The sequence below is a fragment of the Hyaena hyaena genome, unplaced genomic scaffold (genome assembly GCF_003009895.1).
Source record: "Hyaena hyaena isolate Hyena2069 unplaced genomic scaffold, ASM300989v1 scaffold_78, whole genome shotgun sequence".
NCBI lineage: Eukaryota > Metazoa > Chordata > Mammalia > Carnivora > Hyaenidae > Hyaena > Hyaena hyaena.
In genome coordinates, this window is record NW_024080710.1 from 3925264 (window position 1) to 3949189 (window position 23926).

The following is a 23926-nucleotide window of genomic DNA, read 5'->3' on the forward strand; positions in this document are numbered from 1 at the left end:
GCTCAATCTCCAAAAACCTGAATACTTTCTGAATAGGCTCTTCAGTGCTTGAAACCAGAGAGAAATGGTTTCAGCACTAGTAACTGAAACCAAGAGGGCAGCCAAATTCTGGTCACATCTGGTCTTTCAGTTTCATAGGATGTGGTTTACATGAAATACCTATTTCAGCTGGAAGATTGATCATGTTGTTACTGTACAGAGGAAGACTTCCAGGAGCTCTTGCTTTACAGTTTTTCACATGGTGTCTGAGTGCTGGGAGGCAGTTCCTCCTTGGGAACATGAAGATGACAGAACATGCACACAACACAGTAAAGCAGCTGTTAAGTGCTCTGTGGCCTATCTGCTTGAAGGAGGCCTAAATTTGTAAAAATTGCAATTGGAAAGGTTCTTTTGCTCATTAGTAACATTGACTTTTAATTTTTTTTTTTTTATTTTTTTATTTCTAGGAGAGAGGGAGAGAGACAGTGTGAGCAGGGGAGGGTCAGAGAGAGAGGGAGTCACAGACTGAAACAGGCTCCAGGCTCTGAGCTGGCAGTCAGCACAGAGCCCGACGCGGGGCTCGAACCCACGAACCACGAGATCATGACCTAAGCGAAAGTCAGACGCTTAACCGACTAAGCCACCCAGGCGCCCCAGTAACATTGACTTTTAAATGGCATACTAGTGGCCCACCCACTTGTATTGAGTGGGTTACCCATTCTGATGTAATAGAATTTTACAGTTTGCTCAAGTTTGGGATCACTGAGCCTGATGTTCAGCTAAGGGATTCCTTTGATGTAATGGGTTGAAATTGTGGCCTAGTAAACCGGTCCTGGATGATAAATCAGAGAGCCTAGGCATCAGACCTTCTTTCTTTGCTCAATGAGTAGAAGAGATCTGAGTGACATAGCAGTGTGTTTGTTGGTAGAGGCTCTTTCTGTTGTGATAGAAAACCTGACATCTGGCATATGCAAAAGAATTTATTGGCTCACATGACTGGAGTTTAGGCTTTGATCTGACTTTAGATAGTATGGTTGGATTCTGGGTGCCGATAATGCCTTGAAAACTCATTTTATCCTTGTCTCTTGACAGTGATTTCATTCTTGGGTCCTACATACATTTGAGTTGAGACCCATTTGATATGAAGGGACCGTTTAATTCTCAGTGACTCTTTGGTAGGCATTATTTTCTCTGGTGGCTCTTTCTGGCAAGATGACTACAGCCCCTCCAACTTCCCATACTTTCAGTGCTAAGATTCACTGTCTGTTTAGGTCACTTGCATAACCCTAACCCAGTCAATTGAAGCCAGGAGCATGTGAGGCTCTGGTGGGTCTGAGTCACATAGTCCATTATGAACCTCACCCAACTCTTCGGTGAACTCTTGGCCACCGAACTATGTGGCTAAGAGTTTAGGAGAAGAATCTTCTAGTGAAAACTGGGTAATCACCTGATCAAGAGCCTAGGTGCTGGGGAAACAGACCAGTCCCTTGCTGCATGCAACAATGCTGTTTGATCCAGTCTCAAGTTAGGAAGCCCATATAACAACTCTATAGGCTAAATCCAGCCTGTTAACCATTTCCAGGGATCCCACAGTTCTGTTTTGAACAAGCCTCACTTCCTCAGCTTCTGGCTAGTCTATGGGCCAGATCCTTCTACACCCCTGATGCTAAACCTATGGTATAGGGACTGTTAGTCACTAGGCCTTAAGATGGGCATTTTCTTCTTTCTTCCCCCTCCCCCCTTCTTCTTTTTGATAGGGGGTGGGGACAGATTGATTTTCTTTTGAACAAATAGTTGAAAATTTAGATACAATTAAAAGGTATCCTTACGAGTAATCTTTTTCTGCCCCCCGTCCCCCCATCATTTAACAACACTGTCTTGAAATCCTTGAAGCCAGAATCATTGGATTTGTCAGCCTTTTTGATGTGACTTACAGTAAAGCAAGTGATCTTTCTTTACCTGTTTCCATTCTCCTATGGTGGTTTGATATTTTCCTTTATATAATGTCTTATTGTGCTTTTAGTAAGGATTTTTTAAAAGAAGTTGAATTAGTTGGCAAATATCACAAGATAATGTTGGGAGAAATACACACTCCCAGTACATTGCCATTATACAAGTTGATATTTTTTTGGAGTTCAGATTGAAATTATATAGATGTGTGTATGTATGTATATATATGTATGTGTGTATATATACGTGTGTGTGTGTGTGTGTGTGTGTTTGTGTTTGTGTATACTTTTGCATATCCTTTGATCTGTTGGTTCCACTTAAAGGAATTTATTCTCAGGAAATAATTATAAATGGGTTGAGTTTTAACTGCCTATTCTGTTTATCACACAGTATTACTTACAGTAATCAACTATTGGAAGCAAGCTAAATGGTCAACAATAAGACATAAATCAGCCTATTACGGTACCTCCATTCAGTGGAAGACTTACCTAAACATTAAATATGTGTCAACAGAGAATCTCCACCTTTTTTAAAAAAAGTTTTTAAATGTTTATTTTTGAGAGAGAGAGAGAGCGTGCACGTGCATGCGCACAAGTTGGGGAGGGGCAGAGAGAGAGGGAGACAGAACCTGAAGCAGGCTCCAGGCTCCAAGCTGTCAATACAGAGCCTGGCATGGGGCTCAAACCCACAAGCCCTGAGATCATGACCAGAGCTGAAGTCACCTGCTTACCTGACTGAGCCACCCAGGTGTCCCTCTCAACCTTTTTTCTTTTTTCTTTTTTCTTTTTTTTTTTTGCACACCCTTTGCAGTCCAGCACCAAGTTTTTGACAGAATGAATAGTAGGCTATAAACAGTCCCTGGGTTACATGACATACCTAGTGCGTTAGTGCTGATACCAGTACTACCATGAATTGCTACTCCTTAAAATCATTAGATGAGAGCACAAGATTTATATGAAAAAATGTTCAACAGAAAAGATTGCAAAATAGAGTATACAGTATGACCCACTTTTGTTTGAAACTTCCATGTGCATAATATGGACATGAATGTATTTTATGTCTGCCATCCATATGTGCTCATATAAAACACTAAAAGAATATACTCATATTAATTGTAAGTGGTGGGCTACTAGGGGACTTTTTTTTATCTTTTTATTTATTCTTCTATTTTCTAAACTTTGCAGAGAGTAACTATGTAATACTTTTGAATTTGGTAGCAGGAAAGAAAGGCTTAGTGGCCTCACTTCTCTGACCAGTTTACTGATGTGGTTGAAAACAGATATTCTTTTTCTATTTTCTATTATATTTTTATTTTCTATTCTATTATACAGCTCTTTCTTCTCTCTCTCTCTGCCTCTTCCCGTCTATTGTGCATTAGTAGTCAGCTTCCATCATGGGCCTCTAGGAAAAAACTGATAAATGTGGCCTTAATGGATTTGGATTTTTTTTTTTTTTTAAAGAATTAGCAGACATTTAAGAGATTGATTAGTTACCACATGATGAACCTGAGGCCTTCTTAGAGGAAATGTGGCTATAGAAACCACATCTATACATTTGTGGTAATTCTGGTGCCCCTTTAAGATGTTTGGATGCTGTCATTTATCATCTTCATATTGGGTTCCTTCCTCATCTTTCGACTCATTTCACAGTTTCTTTCCTTTCCTTTTTACTTAGGGGCAAAAACCAAAGCTCTAGTTAACTATTTTTCAGTTTGTGACTACTGAATTCCTCAGAAGGAGACTGAAAAGTGAACAGGTGATGTGGTAATTGGGTGGTTGAGGACTAATAACTACACAATCAGTAAGCCTCTAGGGTGGCAGGTATCCATATGCTAACTGGAAGCCAGGAATTAGTGCCTAATCAGTGGTTTACCTTCAGCAGGGCCTAATGAGGCTGCTGCATCCTAAGAAAGAAAACAAGCAGTAAGCATAAAGCCAGAGAGGAAGAGTACAGCAGGCATGCCATTTTTATTATGGTGCCACAGAGCCCAGATCCACGGCAGCCCTCGGGTCTTAAACCAGGAAGGAGATTGAAAAAGCTTGTGCAGAAACAGAGTAGTCAACCTAGAAATCTGGTGCCCTTAATGATGCCCACTTTGCACATAAGTAGGTAGTCTGGTCTCTCCTGATCAATAGTGACAGCAGAAAGATTCCAGTTGTGGGTCTGTAAAATGACATGGCCCTTTTTTGGTTATTTTGAGTCATGTGGGATTAAACATGTAGCTTCTTACTGGAGCTCAGAGACCAAAAATGTTTCATTATTTGGTATTTGGAAAGTTTATACTACATGTGTGTGTTAGCTTGGTTGTATTTGGCAAGTGGTATTTGTTCTAGCCAGTCCATACTGGCCTCAGTCCTCTGACCTCAACTGGATATATATTCTTACTCTAGTATGAGTTGAATTATGCAAGATAAGGAATAGTTAAGAACACTTGCAAAGAAAATTACTCTGGAAAGCTGGCTGGTCTTAGTCATATGACCTAAAATTATTTTATAGAAATACAACCAGTTGGTTTATTTTTTAAAGCCCCCTCCCCTACCTTTTTAAAGCTCTTTTCATTTGCGCTTTTGAGATTTGTTGATGTAGAAAGTCATGTGTTCCTACCCAACCTTAACTGGAAGTGCTGTCTTAGCTTGCTGCTGTAGTACATTTTAGGACAAAAAGTCTTTTAAAAGCATGAAAATAGCAGCAGACGGGTCTCGTTTGCTTTGGCAGGGGGAACAGCTTTCCCTCCCAAGTAGCTCTGGGTAAGACCTAATCTCTGAAGGTGATCTTGTAAGGCCCAAGTTCCAAGTGACAGCAGGCGACTCTGCATTTCAAGTACTCCCTCAATCTTACCTCCTTGTTATTTTTGCAAGTTTACTTTCTAGGAAGTAGTTTACAAATGGCCACCATTCATTTCCTATCTTTTCCTCAGGTCATTCAGTATCTGTAGCTGCCAGGTGGGATCAAGAGGCTCTTGTGGTCTTCCTTTGAGACTCCCAAGGGGGATGGTTTCTGCCAGTACAGCGCATTAGCCCCTGGCAGCTGGAGAAAAGCTGTCTGAGGAAATCATGTACTCATGTTCTCTGGCCTTTGGGTGTCTGGCATATATAGTAAGACATAAAAACATGCACCCAGCTGGCTCCACAGACTGATGAAAGTTGGAAAGGGGTTTCTTATTGTCACTATATAGAAACACCAGCATTTGTCAGTGGTTTCTTGTTTCTGAATAGACACTAGATGGGAACAGAATGAAACAGGTGAATCAGACTGGTCCCTTGTCTCAAGGAAGTCTCAAAGCAGATCACAAGTGCCTGCTGATACTGATTTTTGGTGGCAGCATTTGCGTCCTGTTTTCTAGCTCCTCATTTCACGGGGTTGTTCCATGGGTGACAGGCTCCCCATTAGCAGCCAACGCAACATTCCTTTGAGTGGGGCTTCCTGACCCAACCAGCTGCAGCAATGAGCCAGCTCACTCTGGTCTGTTTTTGTTTTTCATATGCCAGGGCCTATTGCTGACCCTGCAGAGATCAAACTAAGATGACAAAGGAGAGGCAGGTGCAAAAATAGTATGATCTTTCACCCCTTATTCAGACTGGAGTAGCCCCTGCTTTCTCTCTCCTCCTTTTGGACTTCTTGTCTTTATTTTCCCTTGGGTCTGATAGGCTTGGGCAAGAGATAGGGGAGCTGTTTACTAAGCAGCCTTGCAATTTTAGAACTTTAGTCTCTTTGCATGCCCAAAAGTGAAGGTGGTCCCAGAACATTAAACTTGGAAGGACTAGTCTAGACTCCTCATTTTAATATCTGAACCACACAGACTCAGTGAGGTTAAATGATTTGTTCAAGGGCCCACACTGCTTAGAGACACCAGACCAGAACCAAGCTTTCCTGGGAGTTTACTCTGTATCTCTGGTATGCTTAGGTGTTGCTAACGTACCATCTCCTTGGGAGAAAGGTGTATCTTTGTGGGTTTTTTTTTTTAATATAAATTTTTAAAAATGTTTTATTTCTGAGAGAGAGAGAGAGACAGCGTGAGCAGGGTAGGGTCAAAGAGAGGGAGACACAGAATCTAAAACAAGCTCCATGCTCTGAGCTAGCTGTCAGCACAGAGCTCGACCTGGGGCTCGAACCCACGAACCGTGAGATCATGACCTGAGCCGAAGTCTGACGTCCAACCGACAGAGCCAACCAGGCACCCCGAAAGGTGTATCTTTGGAACATGTCGTAGCAGAGAATAATATGAGGCCAGTGTTGAAGAATGGAGAATATAGAATCAGACTGCCTGCATTTGAATCCCTTTTCCTTTGTAGACTGGCTTTGGGACTTCAGGCCAAATCCCTTAAACTCTTTAGTTCTCTCTGTAAAAAGAATTATAGTATCTTCGTCATACTGTTTGTACTGGGTTAAATGTGACTGTTAATGTGAATCTCCTCAGTCCATATATGTAATTTAAAAGATACCACTATTACTAAACCTTTTAAATCTCCTTTCCACATGGACCAACCAGATTGGCCCTTTGACTCTTTCCTTTCCATGTGGTGTTTCCAGTAATTTAAACACCAAATAACTTCTCTGAAACTTTTCCACAGGGTGGACTTTGGAGTCTGACAAGCTGGTTTTATTTCCTAGTCCCCTGCTTAGTAGTTAAGAAACCTCAGTTTCTTCATCTGTAAAAACTCTGACAAGCTAGGTGGCTGTGAGGTCAAAGGCGATGATGCATAGGAAGCATTCAGCCCTGTGTTCCGCACACATCACTTCCCCTTAGTCAGCCTTCCACCTTTCTTTCCGTAACACTGGTTCACACACCTCTCTCCTTTTCCTGTCTGTAGTCACCCTGTGTCCTTGTGTGCTTTAGCCCATCATGGTCATTCTCTTCCATAACAGGTCCTTCTGTCTTAGCAGTAGATAGTAAATCTGAGGAGACCCAGGGACTTACCTGATCTTGCTTCATGGAACTGCCTACAGGATAGATCAGCTCCTGATCTCTCTCTCGAGCCAGAGCATCCACAGGAACCACAGCCTCTGGGATTGCCCCTGGCCTGCAGTGCCTGCTCTAAGCATGGGGCCAGGCAGGCAGCCAAGTCCATCCTCAGGAACAGCAGCCAGGGCTGGCACTGTGAGTGGGGAGGGGAGGCTGGGGCTGATATGCAGAGAGAGAGGTGGATAGGATCATTTGGAGCCGAGATTGAAGGAGAAAAGCTGGAGGCAGATTGTGGTCCAGCGTAAACTGAGCAAAATTAATGGCATCGATCTTTCAGGTAAACCACAAAATTATAATTGTGCTAGAAGTAGATTTCCAGGTGTGTGTGTGTGTGTGTGTGTATATGTTTGTTTTTTCTTTATTTTTCTTCTTGCCTTTCCTTTCTCTGTGCCCCTCCTAGTCCCTGGCTCTGCTCTGTTCAACTCATTTTGCCTCTTAGCTGAAACAGGACAGCAGAGTCACTGCGAGAACAGGTTGCTGCTATGGGTACCTGGGGAGTCCTGCTTACCTGAGCTGCCTGCACCCCCGTAAGAGCTGTAGTGGCCACTGCAAAGAAGACTGTTTTAGGAGCAGGGAGGCTTGATTCTGTCACTGACTTTGCAATAACAGCAACAGTTATGATAAAGGTTAACACTTACGGAATACTTTGTATGGGCAGACCATCTCCTATGGATATTCTTATTTACTCTAACTTGAGGTGCACCTGCCTCATTTTAAAGTTGTTGCTGACAGTCACAGTTGGTGCCATCAACATAATTCACATCCAGGTTTATCTGCTCCAAGAGCTCATCCTCTTCTTTACTCTGCTTCTGTTTTTCCCTTCCTGGATAGCTCCTTGGCCTTGGTATGCCTCCATTTCTTTTCCTACGAAATGGGGATAACCATTTCACAGAGAGCTACATTTATAGCTATTATAATGTACTACTAAATACACAATAGTGCTTTATTGCTGATGAAATTTGGCTCTGAGGGTGCCCAGATTGTGCTGAGGCTGCCCACTTCAGAGGTGGCTGAGATGACCAGCTGGAAAAGCAGTTCTATTAAGTTAGTATAAATAAATAGCAAGCTAGAAATCCTGCATTTTTTAAACCTACAGATCTGGGACTAAGTAGAAGGGGGAAGGAGTGTGGAACTGGCTGGAAGCTTGTCCTAGGTAAGGGGTAACCATTGGATTTATGGTGTCCATAGAGCACAGCAAATACCCAGCTTGATTTTATTCAGCATCAATCACAAGGTAGTCTTATCCTGTGGAGAATATGACCCTCTAGGTGTTTCTAGGCAGTGGTGCATTTGAGCAGGGTTAGTGCTGTGGTTCAAAAGACTATTCTTTTGTTTGTTTGTTTGTTTATTTATATTGAGAGAGAGAAAGAGAGCACGAGCTGGAGAAGGCCAGAGAAGGGAGAGAGAGAATCCCAAGCAGGCTCCCCACTGTCAGCACAGAGCCCAGTGTGGATCTCAAACTCCTGAACTGTGAGATTATGACCTGAGCCGAAATCAGCCGTCGGCCGCTTAACCTAACCGACTGAGCCACCCAGGCACCTCTCAAGAGACTATTCTTGAACAAGACCCAAGCACATGACTCGAGGCAGGGGTAGGCGTCCTGGCTGGGTCTGGAAAAGCTGAGGCCTAGAGCCCATTGTTCAGATGGGACAAGCTGAGGTTTTCCTCAAGTAACCAGATACTACTTTGCTGTTAATAATAATGACTGATAGCTGTCCTATCAGTTCTTTCTGGGGAGTGGGGTACTGTGTGGCAGGTACTCTTTATCTGTATTACCTGACTGAATCCTTAACAACAGTTCTGTGAGGCAGATACCATTTTGCCAGTTGGGAAATAAAGGTTTCAAGCAGGGTCAGCAACAATCACTGGCAGAGTTGGGCTTTGATTTCAGATCTGAAGCTTTGAACCATGTCGATGCACTGAAACATCACTGCTTTAGATCATCTCTGGTGAAGCTGAGCCCGAGGACATCTTGACTGCCTGGATCAAGGCGGCAGGGCTCACTGGGAGAGGGCAGTGGGTAGGACACCCTTCTTGAGCACTGGGCAGGGACAATTTGTTGTTCTCTTTCCAGTGGCTGATGGTAGAACTTTGTCCTCTGGGATCAGTGTGGTGACTCCAGAGCTCAGGACCCATCCACTGGTGGGCTTTCCCTGAGTGCCCTCATGTAGGTGGACTCAGCAGTCAAGCCTAGTGGTAAAGGTTGTGTTTCTCATACACCAGATCCTCTTTATGTGATGTTGGATGATTTACCTTGTGCCTCAGTGTCCCCATCTTTCAGTGGGATTGTGGTGAGGATATATGAGCTTAAATGTCCGTAAAGTGCTTAGCGTAGTGCCAGGCATGCTATCAAGTGTTCAATAATTGATAACTGCTATTATTAGCTATTAGCCAACAGCTAGCGAGTGCAGAGAGACTTTCAACTTTAAAACACTTGAAGTGCTGCCAGCCTGGGACACAGGGCTTGTGAGACTGAGCCTGGAGAAAGCTCCAGGAGCATAAGTGTTTTCCCAGGGAAAGAGATAGATACAAAAGAAGGGAGACCATTGAATAATTGGGGCTGGACTCCCCATCAGATCTGAAAATATTGTGCTCTGGCTTGAGATCACCAGTTGCCTCTATGCTCCTGTGGAATGGGGGCATTTCACAGACTGGAACCAGAATGGAAGAAAGGGATCTGACCTTCTGGCACTTGGTGATGGATCATCTGTTTACATTGATTTTTCCCTCCTTATCTGCTGGGCATGTTAAAAACCTTCAGGTTCTGCTGTGTCAGGTCATCAGAGATGCTCTTATGTGGAGGGCCGTTTGGGTAAATGGGATTAGGGCCTCTTTGGGAGGCCCATCTGTTCTGTCCCTACCTGAAGGCCTTGGCGCCAGGATTTGGAGGAAGCTGGTACAATGAAGCATCTGTCCCGTGGGGGTGGGGATGACGGTGAGTGGCCTAGGGTAGGTGGGTCAGATGGAGGCCAGGAAATCCTCTTATCCTGCCAGGTACCAGGGCCTCCCTCAGCAGCAGGAGCTGAGCAGCAAACCCTGGTGAGTCAGCATGGCTGGGAATTAGAGCTGCCAGTCTGTGAGCATGTGGGGTTTGTGTGAGTTTGGGCCTTTTGTTTCTTTTAGCACTGTAGTCTTTAGAAACACAAATCTGGAAACCAGACCCTCCACATGGTATAGTCGTGCTTGTTTTGAGATAATTCAGCTCCAGCAGTTGCTTTCCTTGTATGCTGGTCTTCCAATAATTTACCTTTTAAAATTTTAATAGTTGTTTTTATGGCTTATTTGCTATACTATTAAAACACAGAAAAACTTAAGAAAACTTACTTGGATCTGTCTTTTTCCACAGCAAAACCCTGTAGGGTTTCAATGGTTTTTTTTGAAGCCTAAGTGGAACTGCAAGTCTTTTGAGGGCATGTATGGGCATGTCTCTGTTAGTTTATTCTCTTTGAGGGTGGAGAATAGGACACACCCTGATAGAGTGAATCTCCAATAACTAGAAGAGTGATCCTGGTCATTGTTTTAAACTTATACACCCAGAATTTACCCATAGAATTGCTCCTGAAGATAACCCCAAATATATCTAGGCACTATTTGGAGGAGAGGAAAGTTGTTTAGGTAATGTTTAATAAGCTCCAACCTTCCACGAAAAGCACCCTTCTGCCCCCTTGCCAGTCTCCTAAGGGCTTTGAATTTGGGTCACGAAGGTCCGTGAACACTTCCTAGAGCTGAGCAGGCATGGGACTGACATGGATTTTGGTCCACTTTACGTACTCTACTTCTGGCTCCTGGTCTAAAGTTCTGTTAACATAACTTTGGTGGCTGCAATTATTATGGCAGGTGGTAGAATTGTACAGGTACTAAGTTGTGGCTGGATCTTCTTGTGGACTAGTTGAAGTTAAGAAGACACAGTTTGCAGAGAAATCACCTGACCTTTGGCCAGGAAATTTCTAGCAATTCTTTAAAAACACACAAAACACACTTTTAAATAACGTAAGTAACAAACTACCATGGAGAGTTTGTGATGTATCAGTGCACACTCTTTGTTAGCTAGCCATTATCCTACTATTTAGAGATTATATTGAGGTAAATCAGCTCTTCTTTTAAGGTGGAGACACTCTTTTGGAGGACTGCGCTTGCAGCCTTTCTAGGACCTTCGTATTTAATGTGGACTTGGCTCACACTCTACATACAGCCTCGCAGAGGACCTGAGTGGGGAGAGAAAGAAACTGGAAGACCAGGAACTTTGGCGTGGAGTACAGTCTTAGTGTTTGGCTCCTGTGGGTGGGCAGAGGAAGGGTGGAGAAAGGGCATTTCACCTACTGTGTGGGAGATTCCCAGAGAGGAATTTGAAGAGATCAGACAAATTTTACGTGGCTGGCTGGGACACTGTAGTCTTGACTCCACAAATCCTTTATTTCATCTTTAAGCCATTATGAAACTGTCTTAAATGTGGCTACCCTCTCTCCCTACTCATCCTACTTAAAAAGAAACTGAGGATTTTGACATTAGAAACTAGGAGATGAACTTTTTATTTTCCCCTTCTGGCTTAACCCAAGACCAAACAACTTTCTTAATGTGATGGCAAGTTGGCAAGACAGATTTCCTCTGGAATATTTCTGGCAGTCTTCCTTGATGCATTCTGCACATGAATCAACCTCTTTGTAACCTATGTTACCTTAAGAATTTTAGGAATTTTCCATATTGATTCTCCATATGTGCCCAGTGTGAAGGTACAGAGCTTATAGGGAGGTGGTGATGAACTCTGGGTCTTTACCCTGGCTGATGGTGGCTCACTGAAATAGAGTGGGGTCCCTGGGCACAGTCCGTGTATTCCTGTCTCCCTGCCCAGTGGTAACTGTTCTCTAATTTTCTTCTAGGTTGGCTGGCTCCTCTGGCTGATGGCATGTTGAGGCACATGGGCCAGTGGCAGCGAGGGCATCTGATCCAGAGGGGGCCACTCTAGAGGCCAGGCCACCAGCACCATGGGCCAGTGTGTCACCAAGTGCAAGAATCCCTCATCAACCCTGGGCAGCAAGAACGGAGACCGTGACCCCAGTAGTAAGTCACACAGCAGGCGGAGTGCAGGTCACCGTGAGGAACAGCCACCAGCCTGTGGCAAGCCAGGTGGGGATATCCTTGTCAATGGGACCAAGAAGGCAGAAGCTGTCACCGAACCCTGCCAGCTGCCAACGTCCTCTGGAGATGCTGGGAGGGAGCCCAAGTCCAATGCCGAGGAGTCTTCCCTGCAGAGGTTGGAAGAACTGTTCAGGCGTTACAAGGACGAGCGGGAGGATGCAATTTTGGAGGAAGGCATGGAGCGCTTTTGCAATGACTTATGTGTTGACCCCACGGAATTTCGAGTGCTGCTCTTGGCTTGGAAGTTCCAGGCTGCTACCATGTGCAAATTCACCAGGTTAGTCACAAATACTTCATGTCACCAGGTGAGCAGAGGAAGGAGAATACACTACTGGGCAGTGGCACCCAGCTGGGGTAGAACTGGGTTGGCTTCTTAGGGTTTTGGGAAGTCTTTTTCTGACTGATTTCTCTAAAGCATCTTAACCTCTGAATAACCAGCAACGATCGTCTTTGCCTAAAGCGAGGAATAATCCATGTGGAGCTTTGTGGCCAAGCCGCTGCCCACCCCCGCTGCCCACCCCCACTGCTGCTCCAGACCTGTATCTCTTCTTTCACTCCTTCACTTGTCGATTCTCTCACTTCCTCACTCACTTGATACTTACGTGCACCTCTCCTGTGCCAGGCGCTGTGAGTGCCACGCTGGGGAGCATCTTTGGTGTCTGCCTCTGTCACTGTGTGAAGCCATTTGCCCCTTCCAGCTCTGCGTACATGTCCCTCAGCCCCTAGCATGCACACCAAAAAGGACAGCGGGCCCCAGTGACCAAGTAGTAGTTGTGCACATCGCCATGATCATGCATCCCTCTAGAGTTTGTTTGTGGAGAGGGAGAGGCAGGGTCACCTCAAGGTGTGGTTTCCAGAGCACTGGGTTATAAATAACCCTCACCTCCACCCCCCAGTTTCTAGCCCCTGGGTAGATTACCTGACAGACTTTAGATGCCTTTTATCTTTAGCTGATACAGCAATCTCTTAGAAGATGATCAGCGAGAAACCTTGTTGGAACCTGAAAGTGTTAGCTGTTAAAAAAACATAGGCAATTTTTGTGGGGTTTTTTTAATGTTTATTTTTGAGAGAGAGTGTGTACGTGCATGAGCAGGGGAGGGGCAGAGAGAGAGACACACACGCACACGCACACTCCAAAGCAGGTTCCAGCACAGAGCCCGACATGGGGCTCAAACTCATGAACCATGAGATCATAACCTGAGCCGAAGTTGGACACTTAATTGACTGAGCCACCCAGGTGCCCCCAGTTTTCATTTTTTAGTAACAGAACTTTGATCTCTGGTGGCAGAGTTACCTAGGTTTATCCAGAACCTTTGGCTCCAAAAACCTCCCTTGGCAGTCACCAAAAATATTCTGAAAACAAACAACCCATAGAGAATCAAAAGGAAAGCAGGAAGACCTCCAGTCGGGGAGAGGAGTCTGCAGCTTACTCACTACTGCCAAATGGGAAATAGGGCATTGAGCGGGAGACTGGAGTTTCATCTTTGGAAAGATGAACAAGTGAGTGAACGAGCCACTATCAGCTGTCTACCATGTGCTAGGCACTGTTAGATGCAGTTGACACGCATTAACTTGTTTAGTCCTCACCCAGACCCTAGAAGTTAGGTGGTAATCTCACCATTTGACCGATGAAGAAATAGGACTAATTTAATTAGTGGAGGAGTTGGAATTCAAATCCAAGCCATCCAGCCTCAAAGCCATGCTCTCAATGACTATCCTATATTGCCTCTCAGCAGATGATACTGTTTACAATTATTAATTGTGCCCCTTCCTTCCTGTTGCAGGAAGGAGTTTTTTGATGGCTGCAAAGCAATAAGTGCAGACAGCATTGATGGGATCTGTGCACGGTTCCCTAGCCTCTTAACAGAAGCCAAACAAGAGGATAAATTCAAGGATCTCTACCGGTTTACATTTCAGTTTGGCCTGGACTCTGAAGAAGGACAGCGGTCACTGCATCGGGAAATAGCCATTGCTCTGTGGAAACTAGTCTTTACCCAGAACAATCCTCCAGTATTGGACCAATGGCTAAACTTCCTAACAGAGAACCCTTCGGGGATCAAGGGCATCTCTCGGGACACTTGGAACATGTTCCTTAACTTCACTCAGGTGATTGGCCCAGATCTCAGCAACTACAGTGAAGACGAGGCCTGGCCAAGTCTCTTCGATACCTTTGTGGAGTGGGAAATGGAACGAAGGAAAAGAGAAGGGGAAGGGAGAGGTGCATTCAGCTCAGGGCCCGAGGGCTTGTGTCCCGAGGAGCAGACTTAGTGGCTCTATCCCAGGAACAGGAGCAGCAGCAGCAGCAGCAGCAGCAGCAGCAGCAGCAGCAGCAGCAGCAAGGATCTGCCTGCTGCTCTGCAGCCAACCGAGGGATTGGACCTTTCTGGAAATTACTGAAGATCCAGATATTTTCTACTTTACACCTTTCTCTGCCTTGTATCTGAAAGGGCTCTAAAATGCTGTATCATGTTTTAGGCACTTTCTTCACTTTTTGGTTATTTTGGTTTATTTCTTTTTTTTGGGGGGGGGTCCCCCAAAATATTTGAACCTGGCTACATGTTGTGTATCTTTTTTTTTTTTTTTTTGAAGCCTTCAGATAGAATAAGCCTGCCATTTCTTGCACAAATTAGATTTTTTTTTGTGGGGGAGGGTATAAAGCAGGGAGGGGGGAAGGGGTGGTTAGGTTGAATTAACATTACAAGATGATACAGTGCCAGATCTCAGTTTTGCATATTCTGTTTTTCAGGGCAGGTCTGTACTGTGTGTAGTGCTGTTTACATGGTTGGATTTAGGTTAAAATAATTATTTTAAAAGATTTACACAGAATTGAATAGCAGTGTTAACTGTTAACCATATTGCATTAATTCCCAGGCAATTTAAAGCTCTTGGAGAGCCAAGGCCAGCCAAGAGCATTTGTAGTCTGGTGACAACCCCTGTTTAAGCTAATTTATCCGAAACCCTTTTCTTCTTGCTCATTCCTTCTTTGACCTATTTCATGTTGAGTTTATCCATCAACATGCTGCACCTGTCAGTCAAGTGAGCAGTTTTTTTAGACCACATTGTACTGAGAACCACTTAAGCATTGAATGCAGAGAAAGCAGTGCTACCTCAGTTTTGCTGGAAGTAGACTTTGATAGTTTCTTTTTTGATGACTTTTATGTATTTTCATGTTGTAGGTGAAAATACCCCCCCCCCCATTTGCCTTGGAGCCAAAGTTTCTGTTCCTGGTGGTCGGAAAACTGTGCCTGCCGGCCAACTGACTTGAAGGAAAACTGTGGTATGGAGCTCTGCTTGAATTTTTTTTTTTTTTTTTTTTGATTATCATCAGCTTACTTGTCTGGCAAGTGCAGAAGCCTGGGACTGGCCTGAACTCTGCCAAACAAATATAGAAGTGTATTTAATAGTTAAACGTGTGCCCTTTCCCTTCTTGCTGCACCCATGTTGTCACTTAATCCCCAGGAGTTATTTATTATCTTTTTTGTTAATGTCAGGCTCATTTGGGGTAATGTGATGACTGTTTAGGTTTACATGACCCTCCTCTCTTTTTCCCTACCCCCAAATATGTATATATACATATATAAGATATGTATATATTTTACCTATATAAAATATATATATACACATATATGTATCTATATTCCTTTATTTCTTTGCCTGCTAAAACTGGCCATAAAGAGGGAGCTGCCTTCAATATATAAAGCATAAGAAGAGTGCCAGGGAGTGTCATAAATGGAGGCTTTTGAATCTGAATTTGGACCATTTTCACTAAAGAGAAGATGAATTTTCTCAGCTCTTTACTCATACAAGGGAGGCCCAGTTCCCCAGACTCCTCCATGTGCTCGCTCCATAAGGCCAGCTTTGGCCAAACTGCCACACAGGAGCGGACTCTGGTCCTACCTGGTTTCAGTAGAGGGTCCTCTTGTTATTTTTCCATTTAAAAAAACATCCTCAAAAAACTGTACTGGAAGGGTGGGTGGCAGGAACTTGTACAGTTCAGCTTCCAACACTTTGGAACAGATTGAAAAGGGAATCTTTTGAATAAAACTTTTAAAATATTTATACTCTTGAGGTAATGAGAGTTTTTCTATTAAACATTTGGAGTTTTCTTCCCTGACTACTCCCATCTGCCTCCCAGGTAAATGTTTCTCAGCCTGGGCAGGATTTCCTTATTTTGAGTTCCTTTATTAGTAGCCTTATGGGTCCAGGCTCCCATCTTTCCAAAGAGGATTATTTCTGCAGTCGATGTTTTTCTAAGATTGACAATGACCTAGCAAATGTACTTGGGAGTTTTTTTGGTTTTGGTTTTTTTTTTTTTTTTTTTAAAGCCCCTAAACCTTATTGTTCTTCCTTCTAGAGGGCTAGAAGGGAAGCTTTAAAATCAGCCACAGCAAGTTAGCAATACTGCTAGAAATCTGAAGACGGTCTCAGGCCAGATGGCTGGCTTTTTTCTAGCCCAAGACAAGTTCCTTGAAAAGTTTCTAGCCCCCTCCCTACCCCACCCTCGTCAGGTTCTGTGGGCTCAACTGTAGTCAGGGTGCCCAGACTGAGGTCTTAAAAGGGGACTGCCTTCTCATCCAGCCAGCTTGCAACTTCTAGTTCTTCCTGATTCTGGACTGGGTCAAGATTGAAAAGGGGGAAAGGCAGGCTGCTTCTCCTCACCAGGTAAGGCTCTCTTAGATCACAAGGGTTTATGGATAGAAGTGCATATAAGAGGGAGACATTGAGGATCCTGAGGACTCTGGAGGAACTGGATTCATTCCCCAGCTTACAAGGTGGCATTCCATGCATTAGGTGTTCTAGACTGGGTGGATTTTGTAAATTAACTATTCAGCCTCCCCACCCCCCATAGAAGAGCCAGTAAAGAAATTATTCTCGATTATATTTTTAATATTACAGAAATGCAAATGAGAAATCAGAAAAGGGAGCAGTTAGGGAAGGACTTAAAGGTTCCTTCCAGGTTTGCTTCCTGATGCAAGAAATTCCAAACTTCCACAGTAGCTCTGGGCCAATGCTTGACCACAGGAAAAGCAGTTTTGCAAAGGGATCAAAGATGGGGTATATATAGTATTTGTAGTCAGATTTCTGGGAAATGAAAGATCTCTGGTCCTTTAACCTAGAAATAGGTTTTCTGTTTGAGTGAGCAGTAAATTGTGTGGAAGAGGCCAAATGCATGCCCCTCAGGTAAGCCAGTGCACTCTTCACTTTAACAATGTAACACCAGGGTGGTGTGAAGAGGGCAGGATGTGGATGCAATTTCGAAAATAGGCAAATATCTGAGGGCAACTACAACAAATTGAATATGTATAGGGAATTTCTTGGTTTTCGCAAATGGCTGAGTTTGTGGTGTTTAGCAATTAGAAGGCTGTATGAGATGAAGTGTTGCTTCATTGAAATGCTCTTCCCCCATCTCTGCCATATCTGAATGTATCATTGACCCCACCTATTGTAATGACTTCGCTGTGCTTCAGCTGGATGCCTCAGCAGTATTCCCTCATCTGTGCCAGATGTGCCCATGTGTTTGAGATGGGTCCCAGACACCAGGTCTACCCTTCTCATAAGGAAAATTAGAGCTAGGTAAAGATCCACATTTCAACCAAGCCCACAGGCCCAAAGAAATCCAACTGAAAATCCATAGGGCAGTGTTTTCGATACTAAAACTTCCCTAAGGAAGGCACAAACTAGCTTAGAAAGGAAGAAGGGATTAAGCCACAGAGTATTTAATCAGTCTCTGAAACAGTCCTGATTTCCCAAGAGGCTGATGCCAAATTCAGTCCTCAGTGCTGGAGCCTGCAGGGTGTGGAAAGAAGCTGCTGCTAGGTTTGTTTTGTTTTAGCTGCCTGCTTTGGCATATTTCTTGTGTCTCTAATGTTTGATTAGTGGTGACTTGAAAATCTTGGAAACTGACAAAGGTCTTCATTGGTGGACTCTAGCAGTATTGTGTTTAAACAGCTGAAAGGACTATTAAAAGTTATTACAGTGTGTTGAGACTCATTTGAGGATATGTCACAGTGATCCTCTACTTAGTCCATAATCTGTTTTTTGAATCCTGTAGAAGGGGTTCCCACTCACCCCCTTTCAGAAGTTTATTCCTATGGTTAGCTGTAATTATAGCATATATCCAGTTTAACCTGGACTGGGGGCCATGTTTTAGTGAGGATCTGCAGGTGTTTTTTTTACTGAAAGACAGGCTTGAGCACTGGTTGCAGAAGTCAAGATGATTCAAATAGCTTTTGAGTAATCATCACGTAATGCAGCATCCATCCTCCCTATTCCTCTTGGAAACTAAGCTTGCTTTTATAGATCCCTTCTTCCACCATGCACCTTCCCTCCTTTCAGTATAATCTTGGATATTGCCAAAGGAAGCCATTCAACAGAAGCCCCCTCATTCCCATTTATTCTGGGAGAAGTGTCTTCCCTGATTCCGGTCCCCAACCCCGAATCTGTAATTAACTCCTCTTACCTGTTGCACTAATGAATATGACTCTAGGTTTCAAAGGGGGAATTTGAAGCAATAGGCAAATGGGGCTTGGATGAATTGGTCCTACAGATACCCTGCCTTAACCCACTGAGGTGATGAGTCCACTACTCATGTGACCCTCCACCTTTGTGGATTCCTCTTGGTTTGTGACCAGTGTGTCTGTTTCTTGAGGTTGTACAAACTTGTTGACAAAGATCAATACTTTTGTTTGTATTCTCTGCACTGTTGCACTCTCCAAATGGCCCCTTGAATATTTTTAACTTGTTACACAATTTTTGGTCTTTGTCTACATTTTTCTTTTGATGTTTTTTTAATTTGAAAGGTTACCTGCTGTTGGATTTAATAAATTTGTTTACTTGACTATTGACAGTTGTGAGAGAGAGAAAAGAAAAAAAAAAAACAACACAAACCAATGACTTAATTCTGGGGCAAGATTTACCCAACGGGAGGCTCTTCCACCATGATATTGGATAGAAGTTCCTATGCTTTGGAAAATAATCCAGATGGTACAGGATCCTCAGACTTCAAACATGGATGACTTCCCACTCACAAACTTAATGGCCTTTGGGGTCGTTAATACTTGTAGACAAAAAGCAAATACGGCCTCACAGGGCCACTACCTAAATAGTCTTAATATAGCAACTGTTGTGGATTCCCATGAGGAACAAAAAGTGAATTTGAGCACTGTGCTAATGGATGGCTCCTACATCAGGTTGACAGTGATTAAGGCAAAGGAGACAAGCTGCAACTGTCAAGTGCCACTGCTGTGTGACCTTTGGCAAGTTAGTGAAATTCTGAGTTTCCTTATACTCATCTGTAAACTCAAGAGACTGTTATTTCTACCAGAGTGTTAGGATTTAAAAGAGTCTTTATAAAAAGCACCTAAGTCATGTAAGTTTAAGATTTCCAAAAGGATGTCAGGTGAGTAATGCAAGGAATCCAGAGGAGAGGAGATGGGGGGTTGGCATGATCACGTGAACATGACCTTTCACAAGTCACTACCCCTCCTGGGGCTCAACTTCCCTCTGTGCCAAATTGGGGGATGGGGGGATGGGAGTGCTTAGACTAACATGATCCCTGATGGCTCTATTTGGCTCGTACATCCTAGGAGTCTGATTATGGTAGACCAGTTATGACCCTTAGCTTCCTTTCATTGTATTTTCTGTCTTGTTATTGTTTATATTCAGGAAAGCTATTGGCCAGCCATTTTACTTCTTTGATGGAGGCCCTAATAACCCTCCCAAAGATTTCCAGCCTCATGTTGGTATCTCCTAAAAATAAGTAAGTACAGTGTGGTGGGATTAGATGTGCTTTTATTTTTCTTTTCAGTTGGAAAGGATTTGGGAGTCATGGATACATCCTCTAGCTAGGGAGAGATTTAAAAGGTTTCTTCAATGAACTGGATTTTTTTTTATCTTCCCTTACTCTTATTACTAAGGTTAGCATGAGATGGAGGTTGGAAGGAAATCTAGGGGAGGGGTAGTGACTTCTTTCTCCCTCACTTAAAAAAAGTAGATATCCAAAACATGTACTTATTCCCCATTTGGCTCTTGGGCTTGTGTCTGCTGTGCTTTGCCTTTCTGAGGTATTGAGCCCAGCCAGGGCTTTAACAAATAGAGGTGTGGAGAATTACAAAGTAAAAGATACTGATTTCGGTGCTTGTATAGAGCCTAGAGCTATTCAAAAGTGTTATGGTGCTATACAGCTGTACAGATAATCTATGGCTAAAATCCAACTTGTTTTTTGATGAGGTGCAAGCAACTTCTTCACACCAGAGACGAGCTTAACTCTACATGTAGAATGGACAGTTTCTAACAAGAGAGATCCAACAGAAGGTAGTGCTAAGGGTTCAGAGACGTACAGAAGAGTCATCTTAGCACTGGCCTTTTCTCTCTCCTCAAATCCATTTGCCAAAAACACATGGCTGGCTCTAGAAGTTCTGTCTTAGCTCTGGGTTTCAATCTAGGCTCAAAAGGGTTAGTCTGCCTGGGAAAGAAAGGTAAGGGAGGCAGCCCAACCTCTCCCATTTCCTTTCCTTTGCTGTGATTTCACAGGAGACCCCGTCTTATGAAAGCCATAAGGCTCTTATCTAGGCTTAATATTCTTCCTATGTAATGTTCCAACCTTAAGTCTCTTGTCTTAGGGGGTGCTGAAATAGTCCTAGTGGAGTCAACAGCAAACCATCTGATTGTAGTGTTTTGTAATCCATGTTGATAGAAACTCTCCATGGCCCTGTGTTTATCTGGGGGAGGGGGTACTGCTGAAATTGCTACTGTATCATAATATAGAGCTACAAAATGGTATGGCACCTAGTGTAAGAAAAGACCAGAAAACAGTGACACAGGCTCTTGCATACATGGCCTTATATAGTAAAGGATACATCCTCCGTTGATTGGGTAAGTAAAGATAGATAAATGGGTAAAATCTAAATACCAGGGGAGAAGTTGTCATATGCCAAAACAGGAGGAATAAAGGTAAAAGTGTAAAAATTAAAAATACACACACACACACACACACACTTGTCAGTGGCTACTGATCTCTGAATCAGTCAAGACTTTCTAAGTACAAGAGCAAATAGAAGAAATCATTAAAGATTTCTAAAACTATCTTAAAATAGAAACATTTTTACAATAAGACCAGTGGGACACTGTACTTAATCCATAAGGAGATCTTAAAGAAAAATAGCTGGCCAAAAAGCTTCTGAAAAAAATAGATGTGAATCTATAGGATATCCAAATAAGTAGAAATTAAAGCTATAATGAAAAGCTTTTTTTAACCTTTCAAATTGGCAAAGATTTGAAACAAATCAATGTTAGTAAACACAAGTTAAAAGCTTATATGGAATTAAAAAAAAAAACCTTAAGTGTTCATACTCTTTAACCCAATAATTTCACTTCTAGGAATGTTTCCTCAATAAATAGTATCTGTCAGAGATGTTGTGGAAGGATATAATTGGTAGCATCAGTTGTAACAACTTCAGTGTCAATAGGGGGCGGTTTTAGAAATTATGGCACATATCAATATGTTGGAATATTATGCAGCTATTAAAATCTCTGCTTTTGAATAATGGAAAAGTATGATAGAAAGACTAAAAATAGTGGTGGGAATAGATGCGACTCTAACTTCTGGATTTTCCAAGTTGCCACTTGTTGTTGTCTTTATAATAGGGAAGAGGTTATTTACAAAAAGGACAACAAAAGGAAATGAAAATGAATGTGGCTGAGTGTCCTGGATAATTCTACTATGGGTGAGGTGGTCAGAAATTTGGGAGTAATATGTTCAAAGCCTAAACCAAGTGCTGTAAGAACTCTTGGGAGCTGCTTTTTTCCCCCACAAATGAGAAGCTGCTTCTCCAGCAGCTGCCTTGGCAGCTCTGCATTGGCTGCCTAGAAGTTTGGGAGGAAAAATGCACAAATGCACTTATGAATGGAATGTGTGTTTTGCAAGAGGCCAAGTTGGCAGCTTTCACTTCTAAAAGGTGGAAGCATCAGCTGAAAGAACAGAGTGTGCAGACTTGAGGCCTCAGAGACTCAGGTCTGGGCCCATCTCTGCAGAGTTGTGGAGTTGGGGGCCCATTGGGAAACCGCCCATCCAGAAGAAGGAAATTGGCTTTGGCTATTCCTAGGAGCAATGGCAGTGCCCTTGGCACATGGAGCCTAGTCTGTCTGTTCTGTGATCCTGCACTTGGAAAATGTTTCTCAGTAAAATGTCATTTATTGAATGTGGGTTTTCCCTAATTTAATCCTCATAACAACCTTCTGATGTTAGGTACTAATGTCCCCATTTTAAAGGTGAAGTAACTGAGTTCAGAGAGGGAAAGTCCTATAGAGCCCACTATTCTGTCATTTTCCACACGCTGGATCTTTGACTTTTCACAATAATCCTTAAAAAGATATGTCCTCATTTTATAAGCTGTGGGAATTCTACTCAGATGAGATTTAAGTTGCTTGCCCAGAAGCAGAGGTCTGTCCATATCCAAAGGCAGACACTTATTTTGTCTCAGGACTGGAGTCTCAAAAAGTAAACAGCAGCTAAGCTCCTATAGCTTTGGAGCTCAGCTGGAGGTAGAGAAAGAATTCAGCAGCACTGTCAGTTTCAAGATGGTCTCAGGGCCTCCCTGTACACCTGGGGAGTTTTCCTTTTTATAAGAGATCTTTAAGTGTTGTCTCTCCATCCTAAATCAAGCTCTTCAGTTCTGGCTCCTGGTTCCCAACTTCTACAGAGGGCCAGTTAAAAGGACTGAACACTGCCTTATATGCCCAACCTTGAGAGCTAATTTAAGTTCCTAGTTAAAAAAGTATTATATGGTGACTTAAAACCAAACACAAAAGCAGTTGGTAAACCTAATCTTCCAATCCCACTAGTAAGAGAAAAATACTGTTCACATTTGACATACAGTCTTCCAGGTTTTGTTCCAAACCTATGCATATCTTGGTGTATCTTTTTCTATAAACTACACATACTACTCTATAACCCTCTGTATTTCCTACAACATATACTAGGGATGCGTAATCACATCTTCACAACAATCCCATGAGACAGGTATGTACTGTTATTGTCCCAAACACAGAAATATTATTCAAGTTCACACAATATGTAAGAAAGCTAGGATTCAGAGTCAGTCTGTATCCAGAGGTCCACTTCCACTTAATAGCTACCAAGAATTCCTCTGTGCTCACCCTGTGATATCTTCTCCATACAAGTTTGTGTGAAACTATCCTATTATCATCGGATACTACTACAGAAGTGGACTTGTTGGGTCCCAGTGTATGGAACAATTTATTTATAAGGGTTTTGGTATGATACATACTGTATACTGGATTAGTTCATCTTTTCTAGAGGACAGCTAAATAGCTCTGTTTTGGAATTGTGTGTGCCTGTACCCATATCCTTTCCAACACAGAGCTTTAATATTTTGAGAGATGATAAGAAGAGCAGTAGCTTTTACTGAAATTGAAGCTTTCAGTTCTAAGAGGAAGATCTGGTATGATGGGGCCACCTATTGGTGAAGGGTGACACTGCAGTCTCACTGAAGGGAAGGAAGCATTCCTAAAAATGGAATTGGAAGGGCACTTCCAGTGTTGGTAAAAAGCTTAGTCTTCCACTCTCCTGTGTTTGGGGGGTCTGCCAGATTTTCAGTTCAGTCTCTTTCCCCTTCAGTTTTTTAACAGCTGTCAATAAGAAAAGTGTCCCTTCTAGAAATTTGCTTCATAGATACTACAACTTTGACACCCTGCATAATGGCTGCATTTTCTCCACTGGGAAGTCCTTTTTCCCCAGTTTCCTTACCTATATATTACCATTTAATAGGAGTGCTACATAGAATGAGTACATACTACAATTTCCTGTGTATAAACCCACTGACACAAAGAAAAGTACAAACTAGTTTCCTTCCCCTCACCCCATCTTAAAATCAGGAA

General features: G+C 43.0%; 1 protein-coding gene and 1 long non-coding RNA gene across 9 annotated transcripts in view; one reads left to right on the forward strand and one right to left on the reverse strand.

The window, feature by feature from the left end:
* Positions 1-18871, forward strand: part of DCUN1D3 (defective in cullin neddylation 1 domain containing 3) — a 41616-nt gene extending 22745 nt beyond the window's left edge. For 5 of the 6 annotated variants that reach the window (XM_039233674.1, XM_039233675.1, XM_039233672.1 and 2 more), the window contains exons 2-3: positions 11770-12305; positions 13813-18871. In XM_039233674.1, coding sequence (XP_039089605.1) covers positions 11875-12305; positions 13813-14296 — 915 coding nt within the window. In that variant the 5' untranslated portion in view covers positions 11770-11874 and the 3' untranslated portion in view covers positions 14297-18871. Of the gene's footprint in view, positions 1-11330; positions 12306-13812 lie in introns of those variants that run through there. The other variant, XM_039233673.1, reaches the window with a different exon arrangement.
* LOC120232780 lies at positions 12078-13055 on the reverse strand. Of its 3 annotated transcripts, none has more exons than XR_005528645.1 (3): positions 12948-13055; positions 12631-12750; positions 12078-12135 (listed from the first exon to the last, which is right to left on the reverse strand). It is a non-coding gene; the product is annotated as an uncharacterized LOC120232780 (long non-coding RNA). The 3 variants fall into 3 exon arrangements; XR_005528644.1 differs by lacking the exon at positions 12078-12135 and adding an exon at positions 12220-12283; XR_005528646.1 differs by lacking the exon at positions 12078-12135 and adding an exon at positions 12315-12482.
* Positions 18872-23926: the final 5055 nt, after the last annotated feature.